Here is a 22,557-nt window from a genome sequence, read left to right as displayed (position 1 = left end):
GTATATTCAAAGTCACTTGAACTAATCCAAAAGAACGCTTGGCCATAGAATTTCCTTTGAAGTGGATACCGCGATCCACTAAATACCGGAATTTATTTGAAAGTATTGTTAGGCAATAAATTCACTGGCCCCAAAGGAATTTCTGGAAACTTAGACAACCCTTGTATAATCGAAATATTCAGCTTCCTCCAAGTGACTTTGGATATACTATAACAGTAGATGAATCATGGATTCGACACCATACTTCTGAGTCAAAATAGTGACCAAATTTCATCAGCTGGCAAGGTTCTGACATTCGTATTATGGGACTCGTGTGGTATATTGTTCAAGGACCATGTATTTGTCAACATAATCAATGATCAATAAACCATAAAACACTTAAGTTTCAATTAAAAATGTGTTTTTATTTGTTAGGCCATGGACTTATTGAAAAATGAACCAAGTACCGCAGTTGTAGGAGGAATATCAAGTGAAAAATCGATTAGACTACGGGTATAAAGTACTCTTTTGAACATTCCGGCCATGAAAACCTTCATCAGTATGGAAATATAAAAAAAAATAACTTAGACATCCGCCAATCAGTTTTTCATCGAAACGAAAAATGCGAAAACCCAGATGAGCTTATCAAGTCTACGATCAACACTATCTCATATACCAAATGATAAATTACCTACAGGCAATTAAAACCGTCACGCTCAAGGTGTTGTAGAAAGTAGAAGGCTATCAATTATTCATTATCGGGTAACATGGAGCAACAGATGAAACGACAAATTAAACCTCTCAATTATTAATGGGACAAGCATCAATAAAACCACCGATAGCGCTTTCAAAATTCACACAAATCAACCCTCTAAAACTAACATAGAACGCACATTATTGCCTCTACAAACAAGGCCATAAAACATGTTTCAGTACACGTGTCGAGACGCTAAGGGAAGTCGCAAGAGGAGGCTCATTATACTGACAATTGGCAATTTGGGAGATTCCAGGGAGTGGAGGATCTTAGGGGGAGCATGGGGGGATCATGCTTGAATAGTCGATATTGGTTCAACAAGAAGTCTGGATATGCAAATCTAAAATAAACCTCAATAAAGTTTACATCTGGAGAAATAATCAGGTGTGTACTGAATGCAAATATAATAGAATAAAAATAAGGTTACTAACCGAAAAATTCCACTGTGGTTGAAAACCATCAAAGCTGCACATAGAGGTTCTACTCATCATTATCCCAATCAACCTGTCATTCCCAATATTACTAGATTATCGACAATTATTTTGATGAATGTCACAGACCGTTGTATGATTCTTGATTTTGTATTGATTTTGCTTCTCTGATATTTCCAAAAGAATAGTTTTTTGAAGAAAGGTGTGAAACACTTTGGTGAGAATAATATTTCCATATACCTATCTTTTAGAAAGATATGAATAGAGAAAGCTAGAAAGTGAAATTTTATTCAGTTCCACATGGAGATACTTGACGCCTAAAATATATCTCAATTATAATATTACGTCTTATCATTTTGTTGTATTTGTTTAATTGCTCAGTTATCAATTTAGTATTTAATTGTGAAATAATTTTTCTGGATCATATCACTAGTGAACTAAAAAAGTTCGAAAAGATTCTTGCATTTCCTAAATTGTTAATCTCTTACTGCTGCATTTTTGTATGTACCGGGTATTTCACCCCCTTTAACTTTGTAACTAAAAGAGGTACAAAAAAATGTTCTACAAAAGTTTCACGAGATCGACTAGTGTTTTTTAAAATGATTTCATAAAACGAAATATATACAGAGCGGGCAACATATTGATTGCAACTTAATTTTTTCAAATGGAACACTCTGTATGTTTTTCTATATTTGATTAGCTTTTTTTCCCCTGATTTCGAATATATAACACATGTTTGGCCTATCTCTCTTTTTCTAAGTACCAAAGAGTTTCAAATTTTAAGAACCACGTGGCAAGCTATGTTCTCAAGTGGAAGGCTGCAATAATTCGAAATGCCCTTTTTTGAGTTATCTCGTTGGCAACAATATATGACATACGTTTGTCATTAAATGAAACTATTCAGCGAATATGCACTACACAGAAGCGGAAAAATTGAAATATTTTCACTTTATGTGAAGAACAATAAAAATAAGAGAGCTACAAAGAGAGAATATATGGAGTTGCATCCATATCATCAAATTCCATTTTATAGTGAAAAACGTATGTCATATCGTTGCCATAAATATAACTCAAAAAAAAAACTGATTACTGAGCATGCCAGGTGGTTCATAAAATTTGAAACTCTGTGGTATTCAGAATAAGAGAGATATGCCAAACATATGTTATATATTAGAAATCAGGAAAAAAAAAGCTGGTCAAATATAGATAAATATACAGTGTTCCATTTGTAAAAATGAAGTTGCAATCAATATGTTGCCCACTCCGTATATATTTCGTTTTGTTAAATCATTTTAAAAACGCTAGTCGATTTCATGAAACTTTTGTAGAAAACATTTTTTTGTACCTCTTTTAGTACCAAAGTTAGATGGAGGGGGTCAAATTCTGGTGAAAAACCCGGTACATACAGGGCATCAAAATGAGTTAAATAAAAATGGAGGTCTATATCTACTTCAACAGAAAGAAAATAAGATAAGAAAATAAGGTTTTTCTAAACATTTCTTGTCTTAGTACAAATATCTCGATTTTGCCGAAAAATGGAAGGAGTCTCTTCCATACAAGCTCTGCAATAATGAATCGAAATATAAAATGAGCGTTCAACTTAAAATTCAAAGCAATACAAGCTTTTTCCTTTTTGCATGAATGAATTGATCAGAATTCTTAATATTGAAACTATAATGACCTCCTAAGGTATCTGACCTGGAAAAAGCAAAAATATCAATTGGACCAAAACGCCTATAAACGAGGACGTTACAATAGAACAAAAGCGCGGTGAGTCATTTATACGAAGCCAGTCAAATGTCCCTGAATTGATTTTTCCACTCGATGGCTGAAAAATTGGAACGTCTCGGGAGGAAAAATGAAAATCTACAAAAACAATATTTCCTCTGGCGGATTCGATTGTTAAACAGGCTTTTTCCTAGAATTCCCCACTCCTCTCTTTCATTCTGCAACTCCCATATTTACGTACCGTAAAAGCTCTTTCCAATTATCTATTGCGCCGCAATTTTTTTTTGCGGAGTACCGTTTTCAACAAACAACGAATATCCGATGATCGATTCGAAATTTGATGGAGCCACGTGGTGTAGACCAATCTCGTATTAAAGCTCCCGTAGGAAACCGTAAAATTATATAACGCTGTTAAAATGAATATGTTGCCGGAATGTTTATATTATACCTTTATGATTTTATGTACCTAGTTCAGTATGTCGAATTGATGGATAATCAATATGATTAAAGTAAAATAATGGAGTTGTGGCTCTCCAAAGGTTAATAGTTTATTTTTAAACTCATTCTTCTAACAAATTGAACCTAACACAATAACCAATAACTTGCATTAAAACAAAACGTTTAATGAAATATAATAATTGCGGAACATTCAAAGAAGTAGAATAAAACACAAACATTGGCCTATCAGAGGACAAACTTCAGTCATAGAAATGATGTATAATAATAAATAATAGGAAGAAGACAGCCTCAAGAGCGAGTACCACCACGTGGCTTTCCCCATATCAGTCAAACATTAGGTACCCATTCATTTTTCCTCTGGCGCTCCTGCGATGTCCCAACTTTGTACTGTGTAAGAAGTTGAACATTGACTTCATCTTCTTTCTCTTAACGAAGCTTATAAGTAGAGGGTAGCACTGTAAGACGGTTGATTGTTTTTCTAACAAAATTATAGTTTTATCTACCTCTTTTGGAAAGATATTTCGTAAGTTTTTGTTTTTTTTTTCACGAATATTTTGGAATTATATCAGAGTTTTGTACATTGAACATATCATCAATTGTTTTGCGAAAATACAGAGTGATTCATTGGTAAATGGGCTGAAGCTAAGGGTAGATAGAAGACACTGAGGTGAATTAGAATAACCCTCAGCTTACACCCATTTACCAATGAATCACCCTGTATGCATAGGTCCTGATGATTTCATATTTGTGTACTGTATATTCCAAAGAGCTCAAATTATTTTCGAAGCACCTACTAACCTATCCCAATATTCATATGAAATTTTATTGAAACGAGTCTAGTAGAACTAGAGATATGGAGATTCGAAGAATTTCGCCTTTGTGCATGCTCAAGGCACACCTACATATAAAAAAGCTGAAATGTGTTTGGACCAACTAACATTATAAAAGAATGCTAACACCAAATTCCATTTATATCAAAATGATTTGAGGACACACAGATTGACATACATAGACAAACACGAAACCAAGGTTGTGCAGAATGTTCCCCTTTTTAAATTATGGTTATTCTCTTACTATTTTTGTCCACATTCATTAGAAAAGTTTGAACTCCTTTTTATGATACTTTTTTGTCCTAAATACTCACTTTCAAAATTCGAAATGGACTCTCAGCCATCATACATATAGTTTTGCCTCCCGATTGTCCTTCCTCTTTGGAGCCTTCCTGTTTATCCTTCTCTTTTTTCTTCTTGTTTTTAAGAAGTTTCCTTTGTGCTTCCACATCTGTCGGTTCCTCTTTCAACCACTTAGGAGTTATCCATGACAACCACAAGTCGATATTCCAACTCTAGAAGGACATCTGAGTTAAAGGACAATACTACAAATTATGAAATGAAAAAAAAAACTTTCAATCTCTTCGGATTCGAACCTGTGAACATGAGATCGGCTGGTCAACAATAAGCCTCTAAGCTAGAGAATATTTCTTTGTAGTCAGTTTCGGTGAATTAAACCTTTTCAAATTTTGAATCGTTGAGATTTCGTCTTAAGAATCCATAGATCATGAAAACGAGCTTGAATTATGAACCACAACTGAGTTTATTACCAAATTTTATGAGAATAACTTTCATATTTTCAGAGAAAAGCTCTGAAGGGTGGGATTGTTTATTACAAAATACCAGGGAATTTTTTTCGTCGAACGATTCTGAAGGTTTCTCATTGAAAATAAGAAACCGAAACAACTAGATACACATTATTTCTATAAAATGAAACCACAAATCAACAGAAGACTCACCCCTCTCACAGTTTTAATTTCAATGTTGCCAGTTGAGTTGGCACTCTTCAACCTCTCCATACTGATTTCTGTGGACTCTTTTACAGGTTCTTGTATTCTTGGACCCACTTGTATTATGGGAGTTGGCGGATTTAGTTGGGCAACAACATCGTCGGCATCTAGACGCCAGTTCCTCACGGTTTCGATCAAGGAGGCTAAAGTAGGCATCTTTGATCTCATTCGTTATATCAGCATAGCCAACTGGCATAATCTGAAAGGAAAACATTTCGAATTTAGCGAGATGATTTTCACACATGAATATGCAGATGAAGGTCAATTTTGTGCGTTATAGGCTATAAATATTATTTAGAAGGTGTGAGAAGAAAACGAAAAGGTATCATGACTTGTTATTTCCTTTTATACAATAATAGATACTCGATCTAATGCTTCAGTGGATACGCATTTGAGGTAGATGAGAAAGTATGTGTATCACCAAAGACTATTGATTGCTAGCCTTGCTACAAGGAGTAACAAACGTCAATTTATGCTGGGTTACCCATGTCGTGACTCGTGGTCCAGATTATACAATCCTGTTTCAATGAGATTTGTCAAACATAACCCTCATTCGAAGCGTTATAAGTTTAGCCATTTAACAATATAAATTCGAATGGAATGGCCAAAATTTTTCATGGATTCTGAAATGGAATTCGTCATTTTTTTTCTAGAAAAAAAGATTCAGGCGAAGCTTAATAATCTGAGCCAAATATTCCATGGGCTATTTCAATAATAATAAACGGTGTTTTTTTAGAGCTATAGAACTTTAAATTGCAATAAAACAACAATAGATTATTCGATTGACATTAATTTTATTTATCCGCAAGATAATCTTGTGGCATTACATTTTAAATATGATTTCTGGCATATGACCGCCACGGCTGGCTCGGATGTAGTCCAATCTGGACGTCCAATTTTCGATGACTTTTTCCAACATTTGTGACCGTATATCAGCAATACACGGCGAATGTTGTCTTCCAAATGGTCAAGGGTTTGTGGCTTATCCGCATAGACCAATGACTTTACATAGCCCCACAGAAAGTAGTCTAGCGGTGTTAAATCACAAGATCTTGAAGGCCAATTCACAGGTCCAAAACGTGAAATTAGGCGGTCACCAAACGCGTCTTTCAATAAATAGATTGTGGCACGAGCTGTGTGACATGTTGCGCCGTCTTGTTGGAACCACAGCTCCTGGACATCATGGTTGTTCAATTCAGGAATGAAAAAGTTAGTAATCATTGCTCTATATCGATCACCATTGACTGTAACGTTCTGGCCATCATCGTTTTCGAAGAAGTACGGACCAATGATTCCACCAGCCAATAAAGCGCACCAAACAGTCAGTTTTTCTGGATGTACCGGTGTTTCGACATACACTTGAGGATTAGCTTCACTCCAAATGTGGCAGTTTTGTTTGTTGACGTAGCCATTCATCCAGAAGTGCGCTTCATCGCTAAACAAAATAAAATGGACGTAGTGCGCGATACGTATTCCGCACAGAACCATTATTTTCGAAATAAAATTGCACTATTTGCAAGCGTTCTTCAGGCGTGAGTCTATTCATGATGAATTGCCAAACTAAACTGAGAATAAATCACTTGACAGCTGTTGAATCGTTCGCCATCTTGAACAGTAATGCCAACTTAAAGTTATATACCTCGAAAAAAAACATCCGTTATGAATACAATAACCATATAATAATAACTTTATCCAATTTATTTTCATAAAATGAAATACATACAATAAATTGGTCATTCTTCTTCTTCATTCGATTAATTCAATTCGTTCTAACTGAAACCGATTTCCTCTAAGATACATATTATATATATTTCACTGTACGTAGTTCAAAATTGTTCAACTTATTCACCCAACGCTCGCAGTTGAGAACAAGTAAGTTGGAAGAATCTTCTCTACTATAAATTACAATATGAATCCCTCCTGAAAACTGAATAAATTTCGTTCAGTCTCGCTGCTATACCCTGTTCGCATTTCTTATCTCTATCCACACTTTGATCATGTGGAAAACTGGCTTTATTGCTTCGGAAATCCTTGGAAATTTTAATAAATAACATGTGAGCGTATTTTTTTCGAACTCAATATAAATCAGTTTTGGACGAGAGCAGTATATGGATGGGTGATCGATCATTTTGTAGCTTCCTCAGGGAATATTTCGAAAACATGAAATTTTTGGGGGTGTATTTGAACCTCAATTGGGGCGATAAACAAACACGCAAAAGTTGTCACTTCGTTTGTTTGAAAAATTACTATTGAGCTCCTGGAAACATTGAACTTAAAAAAAATTTCAATTACACGAATCAATTAGCTGACTGAAAATATCGACTTCTACTTGTGAATATCATGAAACATCCTCGAAATTAGATACACGAACAAGTGTAATTAATACCTCGATATAAAGTAAAATTTTCAATTCTTCATATGCGTGCAAATAATAGAAGTATGGTATCGTGGGTTCAAGGTCGAATGAATAATTCAGTGAACTCTTCAAGCAGGTTTTTCTGCTCTGTCCTAAATATCTCACTTTCAATAAAATTAATAACTCGATGATTTAATAAATATTTCTAGCTCAAAAGCTGATAGTATATATCTGTAGGGAAAAAACTCATTTCCATAGAGGCTTCCTGAGTGTGCTATGAAGAAAATCTTCAGATAATGATGAATAACGTTTTAACGAAGGGCAACCGAAGAGAAATGAAGAAAAATATCGGACTGGCACAAATCTTCTTCTGTCTTTATTTAGTCGTCTATTGAACTCCAATATCTGGAATGGCTTCAAGGAGGCTACTTCCCCACTTCTTCAAGTTTCTTATCCAAAACAGATTTGCATTGGCTAGCTCAACAATAAGCTAGCGAGACCAAAAAGCACACTATGATTTTATGCTCATTCTAGGCTCACATTTGAATTCAAAATAAAATACTTGGTTTTACTAGCCTTACCGTTGCGCTAGCACAACCCAGAATTAAAAAAAGCGCAAATCATGGAATTTGGCAGTCATTCCAAACGTGGTCTTGAAAGGTGCCAACAATTATGATGCTATCAGATTTTCCATATGCATTCGATTTGCATTTGGTACAACCCATTTAGGATGTATCTAATAAAACCGCTTATATCTTGTTAAACTGAAGAGGCAAAAATTCTAGTAGAACCCATGATATCCCTCTAAACTACCAAAAGAGCCAAAAATTTCGTGATAGAGTATCATAAATCAAGAAATTTGGCAGTGGGTTCGAACAAAAGCCTAAAATTATGACCATAAAAAATTGATCAGCTTGTTGATTCTAGTAGCTTAACGTTAAGCTTGCTGAAGCAGCAATTTCTTTCAGAATTAGGAAGCACCAATTTTTCTTATAAAGCAATAAATAAGTCTAAAATTATGCCAAAGTGGATCTGCTAGTTCTACTGGGTTTCAAGGGACTTAATCCCTCATTTTCACAAGTATTTGGTCACAAGCATTTTTTGCGTTAGCTAACGATGGCATTCCAGCACAATTTCGGCATTTTATGACCTATCCACGACTATAGTGGTGCCATCAAATGGCAATTTTGTGTCTGAAGGAAAGAGTAATAAAGCTTCCACTGAACACAATAAATAATCTCAAACATTTCTGAGAGAAACTATGCAAAAACATCAAAATTGTCTTACCTTTCAACCCATCAAAATCATATCTTGGAACTTGTGTACTTCATAACATATTTCACCAACAGAAACACCATTCGACATATGTAGAAGTAAATGGTTTATGGTACAAATGAATGATAACATTATCTAGTGTAATATGTAATTTTATCTCCTAATCAAATTGGTATCTCTGTTCAATCTTATGGTCATTACTTATCAATTAAAAGCTCAATTATATATGAGATAATGATGTTTACTGATTGCTGGGGGTAGGTATGAGGTAAGTTTGTGAAATATTTTGAAAAACACTCTCATCAAGATTGAATATGTGAAAAAAATCGAGGAAACACTGATTTGGATATTGGCAGCTTCTGAGCGCTAGTAGCGCTAATGGAAAAATCAACAGGAAATTCCTGAATTTAACACCGTTAGAATTTTTCAACGTTTTCAAATTGATAAAGGTTGTTCTTTGAATGAGACCAAAGGAAAAAATCTAACAGTGGTGAATCCAGAGAGCTTGGTTGACACCGATTATTTTAATTATCTGAAATTTACAGATTATCAAAGATAGACTCTTGATTGATTTGATGTGTCAAATTGATTAAGCATGCTCAGACTGGACGTATCACGCTTCCAACTACTTGATTTCACAACTCATTCTCCTTATCTGCCTTCAGTGACTACTGGCTTTTTGCAGGCCTCTAAAGAATGCTCCAATGAAAGGAAAATGAAAAAGGAGGAGCAGTAAAGAAGTACATGTATCATTCTTGAAGGTGAGAATGTATATTGACGAATAAATTTGCACCCTTGTAATACACCCTTCAGACTTCAACACTTTTCAAATCTCGCTGTTTTAGCCACGTGTCCAAACGCAGATTACCAAGGTCGCCATGTAATACCAACTCTGCTCACTATCCCAGCAATTATTTGTTCCCAAAGTATCCACCAGGAAATTAGATAGGTACCTATCTGCGAGAGTGGGTTCAAACCCCAACAAATATAACTATGTTAATAAAGACCAAACGAACTCATGTCGCCTCTTTCAGAAGGCTGGATTAATTATAATCATATTTCGGCAGAGTTCAAGGTCGATCTTTCGTTTCAGCCATTTCCAATGATCCCTAAACCCCTAGGATCGAAAAAATTCAAGCCCTCTGGAGTTTCGGAAGTTTATATTTCACCCTTGAATATTCAAATGATGTATTAAGTATGGGACAGGGTATCCGGTGATATATAATCCAATCAACTGGAGATGAATTCATAATAGATGTGGAATTCAGTTAATTTTCAGGTTCAGTTAATTAATCATGATTATGTGTTGCTATATCTATTCGGAATTAAATATTATAAAGAACAGGCAAAGACAAAATACAAGTCGAAGGGCTGAAATCTGGGTCTTCTGAGTGCTCGTCTATCATGGGCCTCTTGTACCCTTGAAGCCTTTTTGATATTACATTTTTTGTCAAATGGAATAAGGGTGAACAAATATTAGGCCAATTGGAAAGTCCCCGGTCTGATGCACAGATGGCGGTGCTAGTATTAGATCCATATGATTTTTAGCTAGTACCAACCTTCAAACGATACGTGTTAAAATTTGACAGCAGTGAGTGTAGCTACTTTTGTTATTTGAATAAAGATGGAAAAAAAAAAGAATTTTGTGTGCTGATAAAATATTGCTTTTTTAAGGGAAGAAATACAGTTCAAGCAAAATTTTGGCTTGATGAAGAGTTTCCGGGGTGTGCTCCAGGAAAATTAACCATCATTGATTATGGTATGCTAATTTTAAACGTGGTGAAATGAGCACCGAAGACGGCGAACGCAGTGGACGCCAAAAAGAGGCTGTCACCGACGAAAAAATAAAAAAAGTTCACAAAATAATTTTGAATGATCGTAAAGTGAAAATGATCGTGATAGCAGACATTGTGAAGATATCATCTGAACGTGTACATTATATCATTCATGAATATTATTTGTACATGAGAAATCTGTGTGCAAAATGGGTGCCGCGCAGAGTCACAATCGATCAAAAGCAACAACGTGTTAATGATTCTGGGCAGTGTTTGAGGCTGTTTAATTGCAATAAACCTGAATTTTTACGTCGATATGTGACAATGGATGAAACATGGCGCTATCATTTCACTCCGGGGTCCAATCGACAGTCAGCTGAGTGGACTGCATACGATAAACCGAATTCAAAGCGAGGGAAAACAAGGCAGTCAGCTGGCAAGGTTATGGCGTCATTATTCTGGGATGCGCAAAGTATAATAAAAAAAAAGGACCAGACCATCAACAGCGATTATTATATAGCATTATTGTATCGTTTAAAGGACGAAATCGTAAAAAAACGGCCCCATTTGAAGAAAAAAAAGGTGCTGGATGTAATGGCAAAATTGCATGAATTGAGCTTCGAAATGCTTCTGCATCCACTGTATTCGCGAGATCTGGCCCCCAGCGACTTTTTCCTGTTCTCAGATTACAAAAGAATGCTCGCTGGAAAGAAATTCAGCGCCAATGAAGAAGTAATCGCCGAAACTGAGACCTATTTTGAAGCGAAAGACAAATCGTACTACAAAAATGTTTTTGAAAAGTTGGAAGATCGCTATAATCGCTGTATCGCCCTGAAGGCAACTATGTTGAATAATAAAATCGAATTTTGCAGAAAAAAAGTGTTTTACTATGGTAGACCGTGGACTTTTCAATTGGCTTATTGCCTAATTCTTTAATGTGGAAACATTAATGATCAAAACTGAATAATATCAATCATTAATGAAATAAAAACAAAAACAAGAGTAAAAATAACTAAACAAACAGTTAACAAGTGAATAACTCACCAATAACGCAACAAAAAATTTTGAGTCTTCTCATCAACACTGTCTTCCAATAAAACAAACCGACAGATACATAGCCAACATCAGACTAGATGTGGAAATCGTATAATTTTTCCTCCGACTGTCCACTCCTTTTTCCCCTAATTTGTGACGTATCAACACCAGCAACCGAAGGGAAGTAATTACGTAATGAAAGTGAGACAAATTAATTTCACTTATATACTTTCCGTACATCATTTTCATCTGTATTTGTTCAGCCTAATTATAATTTATTATGGGTTTTAGTATACAATTTTTCACCGGAGGGGGTACTTGTTTGATTTCGTGTAGGGAGGAAATTGGAACATTTTGGGCTACTTTTCACTGTCTGGAAATATAGTAATAGTAGCTGCTTCTAGATTGTTTTGGTTGGGAAGAAAACATTGTTTTGGGCAAAGTCCTGAAAATATTCGCTATTCAAAACATGAATTTGTGGCGACAAAAAGCAATTAGATATAATGTCTGTGTCTAGCCGAATTTGTCGTCACAATACTTATATAAGTATACCTGCATTAGGGTAACAATGATCTTTCGTGGTACTTGTGCATACTACTTTCTCATTCATAGGGTTCTCAGAAAGCTACTTTAGAGAATATCTTTCTCCTACCCCAATTGGTGTGTAGGCACCATGATACCATTGCGCAGGCAAACAACTTAGAGAATAAGAAAAGGAAGAAGAAATGTTTGTAACCCAGGTATAAAACTGTGAAAATGGGAGTGAAGTGAAGTAAGTAACGAGGTGATGACCGGTTGAGTCAGTAGAGTGTTCAAGAAAGTTTCCAAGTGCTGTACCACAATAAAGTTCTCGTCTGTCGTCCACCAGTGTTTTAAAAATACCCACGAAAACGGGATATGCCAAAAATTGATTATCTGATCTGTGGATTTATTGACCATACAATATAATATCGAAAGATACATAGATAAATTTTTTTCATCCAGGAAAGTGTATACAAAATGAAAATACAAATCTGTTTGAACAAGGCAGACCAACTAATAACTTTTATGGAAATATTCGGCTCGACTGCTTTATGTGAGCCATGGGTTGATCGATTGATATATATTCATTAATATGTATTTATTGTAATAGAATCATTGTAAATAACATAAAAAGTACTTATAAAATGTATATATAATAAAATCTAGGAAATATTCGTTGAATCATACTCTCAAAATTTTTTTCACTGCGTATCCCGGGAAAGCATAGATGGCCAAGCCTAGGAATACTAGCAACAGCACACAACAGCATCCCTTGATTATGGTCCATCGGTAATGTTTCAAGATGATGAACCTAAATGTCTTCAAGGGGTTGGTGAACATATTGAAGGAAGTTTTTGGTCTCCTGAAAAATTTCAAAAATTCGTAATAAATAAAACTTGGTAACTGGGAATTTCAAAGATGGTTTAAATTTCGAATAATATTGGATGAAATGGCTCCAAACAGTATCAGATTATTGTCATATGATCTTTATTTCATTATTTTCAGGAATTGAAGGTTACCCATTTAGTAACTTTCAGTTACTATGATGCAGCTCATCTGAACATACTCAGTGTCCTCTATTACTGTGATTTGTGGTTTCTTCAGCAGAACAATCATATTTTATGGATAATTCCACTTATATACCGTTTTTGTTTCATAACTATATAAAAATTTGAAAGTTATACTGATTTTTCTGAAATGGAAAATTTTGATTTTCGTTTACATAGCTTTCGAAAACGAAAAGAAATATGGACATGCAGTTTTCTTGTTTTATTTTGTTTGTCGATGAAAGAGCCATCCATCGAGTTTGAACAACCCTGAACATTAATTGAACGGGGTTGAACCATCTAAAAATATCTCGGTAAAATACATTTCTTTTTCTTCTGGAAACTAACGGAAATCACAGGCGGACAGAGTTCTATCCATTTTTTCAAATTATCGACTGACATCTCGTTCTCTCGCTCGACAAATGACACATCAATAATAGAAAATCATGTGTCATAATTTTAGACGTCGCGGGTTCCGTATGCTCTCGGAAAAAAGAAATCGAAATCGAAAGACGTGCGAACTTAATAAATAACCTCACTAATGGCAATCATCTGAAGCCAACCGAGGGAAACCTCAAAGTACACAAGGTGATCGATAGTTAGGATGGGGTAGAGAAAGGAGGAGGGTGGTTAATAAATTTTGAAATATTGCGAAATGGTCGCTGGAAAGATTAGAAGGAAAAAAGGACATGATTGAGTCGTTTTAAAAATCGCCATTGGATTGCACGATATTAGTTTGAGGAAAAAGTCGTGTCAAGCCCATTGCAAAATTTCTTGGTGATAGCTACATAGGCGTGCAACTTTACTTCCGCCGTTTTTTTCCGAAATTCCAGACTAAATTGTAAAAAAACTGGTTATACATTTATGATTCAAAGTATTGTCGTTCGATAACGATCACCTGTGATTGTTTTAATCGGTTTCAAAATACACTACGTTGAATTGGTCTCAACAAATACCGAGCAAGACCTTGGAACCGTGAATATTCGATGGCCGTCGACGTGGAAGCATGACCGGGATATCCCCAAGATTTTCTTTGCAATGAATTATCGTAATGAATCCAATTTTCGTCTCCAATCACAATGCGATGCATAAATCCCTTCAGTCTTTGCCTTGCAAGCAGCTGTTCACAAGCAAACAAACGCCGTTCAACACCTTCAAATCGTACGGCACCCAATTTCCTTGTTTCTGAATCATTCCCATGACTTCCAGGCATTTGAAATGGTTTGTTGCCTGACTTCCAATGATCCTGACCATTCTTGTTGCCTTTGACACGAGTCTTGATCAAGTAATGCCTCCAATTCTGTATCTTCGAAATCCTTGTCTTTTACACCGCCATGCCGCTCTTCGACATCAAAATCATCGTTCTTGAAGCGTTGAAACCAATCTCTGCACCTTCTTTCACTAATAGCGGTCACACCTTAAGTATTCGAGAGCATTCGATGAGCGTCTGATGCAGATTTCTTCATTTTGAAGCAGAAAATTAAAACCTCCCGCAAATTTGGCTAGTGAGCTGACATGTTTAATTGAGAAGAACTTTATAATGCAGACACAAATCGACTAATATTTCGATGGCATTATTTCTACAAATACCTAAGCTTATTGTATAATATTATTTTTGATCTATTTATTTCGACTGCCACTTACCGCTACAGCCATCTATTGCAAAACGGCGGAAGCAAAGTTGTACACCTAATATATCAGAAACAGTAGAGGAGTAAAATAAAAGAGAATTGAGGACAACTGAAGTAAAGTCAGGAGTTTTCAGGGCTAGTTTATTCATGCGCCTCCTGACTTCATGTCAGATCTTTCCTCAATTTTATTGACTACGAAAGAACGTTAAAAAATCAAGTTCTTCATTCAACACTCACTTAGGCTCTGGTAAGGCCTGAGGAGGATTCCGGCCAAGACCTGCAGGTTTTCCTTCAGCCTCTTCAGCAGTCATCAGTTCCAATTCAACCTCTATTTTGCCCTGGAAAGAAATCGATCTTCAACAAGAAGAAACAACCTTTACACCATTCGAACTCATGTAGGTGAACTCACCACTAGCGTCAAGTGACCTTCTAGATCGTTGCCTTTGAACGGCCACCAGCCCTTTGTCCTCCTTGCCTTGAAGAGATTCATGCGTGGGGCACTTGGTTCCATGATGCTCAGATTGCACAGCTCAGGCCCTTTCGAACCCCTTTGCATTCTAGACAAATCCAGACTCAAGGTACCTATGACGAAAATAATTCCAAAGCTTTCTTTTTTCGTCTTGTGTTGTTGAAATCTCACCGAGAAAGTCATCCTTGGAAAACGTATCGTTTTCCCAGATCTGAAGAATCAGCCTGCAAGGAAATTTCTTGTCCCCTTGATGCGGTTTGCCATCCTCGGGATTCACCACAGTCATGTCTTCATTCACCAGGTACTGCATGGGGAAGATGAACCTCCAGTTGAAGTTGCCTTCGCCGGTGAGAGACCTGTAGTGGATGTCGGTGCTCTGGACGTTGTCATGGCCTTGCAGCATCCTGGAGCATATTGACCACATCATTAAAGAGCAATTTCAAAAGGAGAAGGTGGAATTGCATGGGTTAAAACTGTGGTTGACAGGAGATCATATCTCGAGAGGCGAACACCTCATCATACAATTCATGGGAAGTCAGTTCGAATCCAGTGTTTTCCTAATCTGTAAGGTCTATGGAAAATCGGTGAGCGATGTTAGAATTGGCAATCCCTATTGGTAGTAGTACAGTGTCCTATCAAAAAAAGTTGCAGAAAAAACCACGCATCAAAGGGTTATTTTCAAAATCTTTTTTCGCTTTTTAATTTCCAAAAAAGAATATAATCTGATGTGTGAAATCAAATATTAAAATATTCACCCTTTCACAAAAATATCGCTCTTCTTTTGTCCAGTGAAAAAGTCGTCTTCCTGCAACAGAACATCGGCAGTGTTCCAGATTACGACTCTTAGTTCATAATTCTCTGGCGGCTTCAAGGTTATGTCAACCGACTTCGGTGGAGGCAGATCACCAGCTGGAAAAATGTCAACCCAAAGCTGGATTTTACCCTGAAAGATTCTAATCTGTAGGCATAATACTGTCAAAATATCGAAAAAAAAAACATTTAAACATAGATATGCATAACGGATCGTTCACCCATCCAGATGATTCATTCAATCATTCATGATTCATACTCTTTGCTGGCCCGAGAGATGGCGTCGACGGATGCGCAATCCTCACAAGACCCAAACGGATATGGAAAATTAATGCATGACATTCACACAACGATTTTCAATGGAATATTTTCAAATTCCAATGGTTCAGAAGTTTAAATTTCTAATATCCACCCACATCAATAACAAACCGCAATTTTTTCGTCATATACATACCTGTTCCACTAGCGCCTTATCAGGGCAGTACAGCGACCTCGTCTCGACGTGTTCCGGTACCAATTTCAGTCCAACGAAAGGAACCTGATGCCAATTCCGCAGAGCGTAGAGCGCTTTAATTTCAGTATCGATCCTATCGTTGCCGGTAGCTGCGAACAGAGAGAGCTACAATCGCGCCCTAACCTGTTACAGTTTCCTTACATTCGTAATGGGGTGATTCGAAGAACTTCGAACAGATCTGCACAGATGTCGCGCCATACACTGGTTTAGGTAGGTTCCATTGTTTACTCAATCGATTCACGATTTCTGAGGGTTTCAGCTGATCCCTCCAGGCGCAGTAACCTGTCCTGAGCATTCAAAGGAAAATTGAAGTTTTATGACGATGAATTTTTGATACAATCATACTCTTTGTAGAATTCCGGAATCCCACATTTCGCCCTGTGGTTTGTGTACAGGCGGTTTTCGATATCTATGGAGGTCTCGCCAATCAGATCATCCCTTGTTGCCGTGTCTCTGTCCCAGATCTGCACCAATACGGTATGGTCTTTGGGCAAGATACCGTTGAATTCAAACATCCTGAAAGGGACAATGATGTAAAGCAGTCTCTTAAGAAGTGCTGATCAATTTGATGCTGATATGATTCGAGGTTTGAGAACGACGAAATTTTGAAAAGAAACTCTTTTGATCAGTCACTAAAACAAGACGTCGCTGTTTGCTTTCTGATGGTTACGGTGGTACAAGGTATAAGAGAAGTAACTCAACATGTGATCGTTAATTGTTGAGTTGATTTGAAAATCAAAATCTTGTGCTTGATTCCTCAAGTTTTTGTCTATTTCGATGGAAATATGTATATTTGATAATTCAAAAACTATGTAAGGTTGAATACTCACTTTCCGAAAACAGGATTCAAGTCCTTGGTCTTGTAATTGTCCTTATCATTTCGAACCTGATCTCCTAATCGTACGTATAAGTAAGGATCACATTTGCCGTTGATGTCCTTTGGAGGCAAGTGTAGTGCTCTGATGCAATATATCCTGACAGTGAAATGCAGAGGCTCGTTGGGTGGAAATTGTCCAAAATATCCTTCACTTAAAGGAGTTCCGTTCCTGAGAAAACACGTCAGAACAATTGTCAATCATTTGTGTCCTAATCTAAAAGGCCTCTGATGTGAAACCCCTAGCTTTTAACCAGAAAAATCAGTAGATATATTTGACGAAGGAAAATGAGGTCCTTTCATTTTAAAGAACTAGTCTTACCTGGTTATCAAATCCTTCCCTGTCTCTTGAGGCCACCGGTATATCTTGATGTTCCCTTTGAATACCCCTTTGATCATATCCCTGTCCACCACCTCGTCGCCAGTCCTTTTGCCTTTGTACATTGGGAAAGACATCAGCAAATCTTTGAAGTGCTCGAATTCCGCTTGTGACTCAAGTTCTCTTGGATAAATCTTAAGCCTGAACTTATCTCTAATGGAGACGTGCGCACCTTCTTTTGGTTCAGGCTGCAAGATTCATAAAATCTTCGATATAAAAAAAAAACAATTGTGTTTCCAGTAGTTTCAACTTTTTTGAGCGGCTTTTACTAGAAAGCTGAGATTTCATCAAAAAATTCCAGCTTTTCCAAAAGAGGAGTACGTATTAAACTATTTCCTGGAGGAAACCTATTTACCTTCAGTGAAGAGAAAAATTTGGTCCACCAATCATAATCGTTATCGACGTAAGAGTCGTCAAGACTTTCCTCCACTCCCCCTTTCTTCTTGGAGAACTTCAGGCCCAACTTCCTACAGATAGGGCATCTCTTCGCCATATCTTCACACACCTCCTTGATCTTCTTGACCACTTTCTTACAACATTCGCACTTTCCACCGAAACAAGAGCTCCTAAAGATGCTTCCCAGAGAAGACCAAAACCCCGGTTGATTCTCCTTGTCGCTGGTCACCAGGTGCAGCTTCTCCAAAAGCTTTCTGCAGCAGGCGCAAGTTCTCTTATGTTTTTTCTCGACACGTTTTACGTTTTCTTGATGTTTCTTTAGGCAAGGACAGATGATCCTCTTCCTGTTGAAAGTTTGCCGAAATTTCTGCCAACGTGTTTTCTGACAGATACACCGGACGTGGGAAGCTTTCTTGGCCAATTTTTGAATTTCTGATGTTCGACAGAAGCAATGTTGTGGCACGAAGATCATTTGTTGTTTCGGTGTTTTCAAGCTCAGCTCCGAATCTTCAGAGCTCTTCGCTGAAATACATGTTGCAGTTTTCGGAAGCTATCAAAACATCTAGAACCTTCAGTAGGCTTATATCAGACATGGATACTCAATATTACAATTTTTGTTTGATAATAACTCCAATATTAATTTCTTACCATCACTTATGTCCACCATCGCCTCATACGGAGTTGACCCTGTAAAAAAATTCTGCCTCTCTTGGTCTGTCAATGGATTTTCCAGAAAAAACTTAATGTGCTTTATGTAGATTCCAACGAATGATTTGAAACCCAGTTTGCTATCCATCATCCTCAATATCAGGGGAGAAGCATAGTCAAGCGTTGAAGGTAGTTGCTAAAACAACATTCAAGGTAACAGAAGACAGAATTCTGTTTGTTATCCACACTCACTACGTCCATGTTCTGGATGGGGTTGGTGAAATTACCGTCTCCTTTTGTGTCTTTTAATGGTTCGGAATACATCATTGACTGCAGGCACTCAATGTTGATCTTTGGTCTTTTAATACCACCGAATTTACCTTTTTTCAAGTTTCTCAAACCCCAGAAGTATACTTCAATACGGAATCCGACCAGAGCTGGTTTTATATCATCGGGTATGCGTATGACATCCTTTTCAGCTTCATCAGCGTCTTCTCCAGAGTCTCCAGTGATCTGGAACATCAATTCAGAGCTAGGTCATACTCGTCAATTATACTGGCAGTTGTACTCAAGTGAATAGTATAATGTTGATAAATATGTGAATACCTCTAACATCTCAAAAGCGGCTAGAATCTCTGCGCTGATGCTGTCTTCGTTGAAAACCTTGAACCACTGAAGCTTTGGAGGGAAGTTAGGAGCGCTGTATGGTTCTTCTTTCGTTTTCACTAAAGGTTTAACTGTAGTCCTACCAACGAACTCCCAAAAGAACTGAATAAAAAAAGGTTTGAGGATGGTCATTGAAGTTTTTTGATACAGAATTAGCGAAAGAATTTGAGCTATCTCACCAATTTATCTCTATCCAGCAATTCTATTAAAATTGTTGGTGGATTCTTCTTAACGAAACTGGTACTTCCATACTGAGTCACTTTCTTGAATATCAGGGTTTGATTCCATATTGGGTTCAAGGTCTCACTCTCTATCTAGATTCCAAAGGGTTATTTATAGTGAAATATGAAGTAATTCATGAACAGATCTACTCTAGAATCTTCTTAGAAAAAGGCTATGTAATCGATAAAGAAGAGAAATTTAAAAACTCTTTCATTCAACTTTTTGTTCAGCTCGTTCGTTCTGATCGATTACATCAGAGTCCTTATTGCTTGATTTTTGTCATGAAATATGGTTTAGCAATATTTCCCATGAGTGACATAATGGAATTATGCATTATCCTGATATTTACCGTCGATTCCTGACAATCGTCGCCGAAGTGGATTCTGACCATGGTATCACTAAGAGCTGAAGCATCGTTGCCTGGTTCTATACGCCCTTGAAACAGATGGCATCTGCACTGAAACATCTGAACGTCTCCAATGTCAACAATGAACCAGATACCCAGAAAAAACATCTTACATGAACTTCACTGGTAGTGGCATGGAGAAACGGAGATTTCAAGTCGTCAGTCAATTCAAAACTGCCCGGAAGGTTCTTCAAGAACTCCACGAAGGATTTTTCTACTCCCATCCAGATGAGAACCTCCATTTTTCCGACTGTGTTGGTGAAAAATTTTGCCTTTGGTATTTTCTTCCTCTCTGGCTTTTTTGTGGAAATAAGTCAATAGAAATTCATCTAAATGAGTTACTACAGACTGAAATGCTCATGATGGGTTTGGACGATTTTCTGAATATCAATGTTCTACAACAATTAATTTTCCTCTTTGGTGAAACATACAAATTTCAATTCTTGCTAATGCAATTTTCAATAATTGTAGGTTGAATTATTTTATGGTGCCTTGCCCAGTTGCATAACTTATTACCTTAGCATCTTTCTTGAGAAAGTGCTATCTAGAAAACTTGTGGATATTTCATCTTGACTCTTCTTGTCAGCATAAGAATAGATAGCCGAGCAATCTGCCTTCAGATCATGAACATTTCACAACTTGTCCCTTAATCATCGGTACAAACCTGCAGGTAAAGTGTGGTTACTTTACCGCACATCTTTCCTTTTTCCTCTTCTATCTCAGAATGGAGCACATCTTTGCATGGTACACGTACATAAGCCAATTTCTTAGTTTCCTTCCAAACCGTTATGAATACGTCAGGCCACATATCGTTGATCTGAAATGACAGTAAAAGAAAGGAATCTAAACTTTGCCTTCTATTCTCAACGTACGTTATTGAAAATACACAAAACCCTATCGCACAGCTTCTTCATCTTCAAAAACGTCCTTCTGAGAGCATTTGGATTGAAGATCTTCTCAGCTTTCTTGATGAGACTTTTCTGGAAACTAATACTGAGGAGATGTTTATACTTTATTCCATTGAAGAATTACCATCAGTTTGAGATTTTGTTCTAATTTTCCTCGTCCCAATTGGGTTAAAGTAGATAGGTCATAGTTTCCGGCTATGTCGATGTATTTTTGAGTGGACGATATGAAGGAATCTAGACAATGGGACAACTCTTCAGCTATTTTGTCATTGAGAGTGATATCATCTTCAGCGAATAAGAAACCGATATTGATTATTCTTTTCTCCTAGAGAGAGTAAACTCGACGTCATTTTATATTTGTCATTAGAGAAGGCCTTACCATGGCATCATATATTTTCTCTAACATGTTCATGTTGTACAACCTCTTCCTAAAATCCATCACGTTGATATTTAGTGTGAGCATAGGTTTACTCTCCTTTATATCCGAATAGAAAGAATTTCTGTTGATCTTCTTGACATCTATCTTTTCAGAGACGTACTTATTGTTTGATTGATCGCCACTCCTTTTTTCTTCTTCCTTCTCAGTGTTTCCAATAGTAGCCTTGTAGGTAATCTTTCCTTCAAATCGTTTATCCATGACAGAAGATTCCAATATTATGACGAAGAATTTCAGGTCTAATGGTGGAAGAAGATCCTGCAAAAATTCACATATGTTTATGAGGACCAAATACGAGCTTATAATAAGTATTCAATTTGAAGAGTACCATAACAAATTGACCCTAAGCCTCTAACTAAAAGTGAAGGAAACTAATTTGCTCATAATCATGATTCTTTACCCCAGAGGACCCACTTATGGGAATCACTTCACTCTTCTTCTTGTCTTCGGCAGAAACCACTTCAGTTTTGGTCCTGAGACTGAACAAGATGCTACCTTTGTAGTCCTCCATACCAGAATTATCGTACATATGGAGAAAAGCTGGCCCAAACTTGGGAAAGAAGCCTTCTTCGTCATCGCTTGTAACGTAGTTCAGAGGCAGAAAATCTGACGCGTATAGATGAGAACCGAAATAAATCTTGACGTGGATTCTCTGACAGAGAACAGGATACATATCATGGATGATTAGTCTCTCGTTGAATTCGGGAAATGAGGTGTTCTTTCTTACTGATGTCTTTGCCTGTTGTTGAATGAGAGAATCCAAGCAAAGAAGTGATCACTGTTGGTAAAGAAGTATGTTTTTCTCACCGTATTCCCACCAAAAGCAACAACGATGTATGAACTAGGAGGTTTTTGCTTGTCATATAGATGTTCAGCTCTGAAGATGTCGAATTCAAATTTTGCTCGGAATCTTTCGAACACTCTGGAGAAGGGCAGAAGCAGATTGCTGAAAAATTCTCATGATGAAGTTCTTACAAAATGGGAATTCATCATGCAAA

The 22,557-nt window shown here is 36.9% G+C and overlaps 2 protein-coding genes across 8 annotated transcripts in view; both read right to left on the bottom strand.

Annotated features, from left to right (window-relative positions):
• LOC123673156 (transient receptor potential cation channel subfamily A member 1) overlaps positions 1-11,714 on the bottom strand; it is a 52,248-nt gene extending 40,534 nt beyond the window's left edge. For 6 of the 7 annotated variants that reach the window (XM_045607605.1, XM_045607609.1, XM_045607608.1 and 3 more), the window contains exons 1-3: positions 8,835-8,931; positions 5,141-5,390; positions 4,496-4,696 (exon numbers count right to left, since the gene is read on the bottom strand). In XM_045607605.1, the coding sequence (XP_045463561.1) occupies positions 4,496-4,696; positions 5,141-5,359 (420 nt within the window). In that variant the 5' untranslated portion in view covers positions 5,360-5,390; positions 8,835-8,931. Of the gene's footprint in view, positions 1-4,495; positions 4,697-5,140; positions 5,391-8,834; positions 8,932-11,641 lie in introns of those variants that run through there. The other variant, XM_045607606.1, reaches the window with a different exon arrangement.
• A 1,023-nt stretch (positions 11,715-12,737) lies between these two features.
• On the bottom strand, positions 12,738-22,500 carry LOC123672148 (otoferlin-like). The gene is made up of 23 exons (XM_045606145.1): positions 22,367-22,500; positions 21,960-22,298; positions 21,503-21,817; positions 21,248-21,448; positions 21,088-21,195; positions 20,880-21,032; positions 20,329-20,511; positions 20,159-20,275; positions 19,767-19,901; positions 19,528-19,689; positions 19,174-19,434; positions 18,922-19,117; positions 18,233-18,795; positions 17,821-18,065; positions 17,455-17,670; positions 16,970-17,140; positions 16,766-16,911; positions 16,565-16,713; positions 16,056-16,243; positions 15,472-15,704; positions 15,241-15,413; positions 15,069-15,169; positions 12,738-13,016 (listed from the first exon to the last, which is right to left on the bottom strand). Exons 2-23 carry the CDS (start codon positions 22,230-22,232, stop codon positions 12,836-12,838), a joined length of 4,470 nt encoding a protein of 1,489 aa, XP_045462101.1. The 5' UTR covers positions 22,233-22,298; positions 22,367-22,500; the 3' UTR covers positions 12,738-12,835.
• Between the last annotated feature and the right edge of the window lie 57 nt (positions 22,501-22,557).

The sequence above is a fragment of the Harmonia axyridis genome, chromosome 2 (assembly GCF_914767665.1).
Source record: "Harmonia axyridis chromosome 2, icHarAxyr1.1, whole genome shotgun sequence".
Lineage (NCBI taxonomy): Eukaryota > Metazoa > Arthropoda > Insecta > Coleoptera > Coccinellidae > Harmonia > Harmonia axyridis.
The sequence above is the reverse complement of the archived record's forward strand: the minus strand, read 5'-3'. Positions and strand labels throughout refer to the sequence as shown.

Coding starts and splice junctions, on each gene's coding strand:
- LOC123672148 (XM_045606145.1), bottom strand. CDS start 22,232: ATGTATCCTGTTCTCTGTCAGAGAATCCACGTCAAGATTTATTTCGGT. Junction 17,141..17,454: donor TTGAATCCTGTTTTCGGAAA/GTGAGTATTCAA, acceptor TGTCCCTTTCAG/GATGTTTGAATTCAACGGTA. Junction 15,705..16,055: donor AGCGATATTTTTGTGAAAGG/GTGAATATTTTA, acceptor AATATGCTCCAG/GATGCTGCAAGGCCATGACA.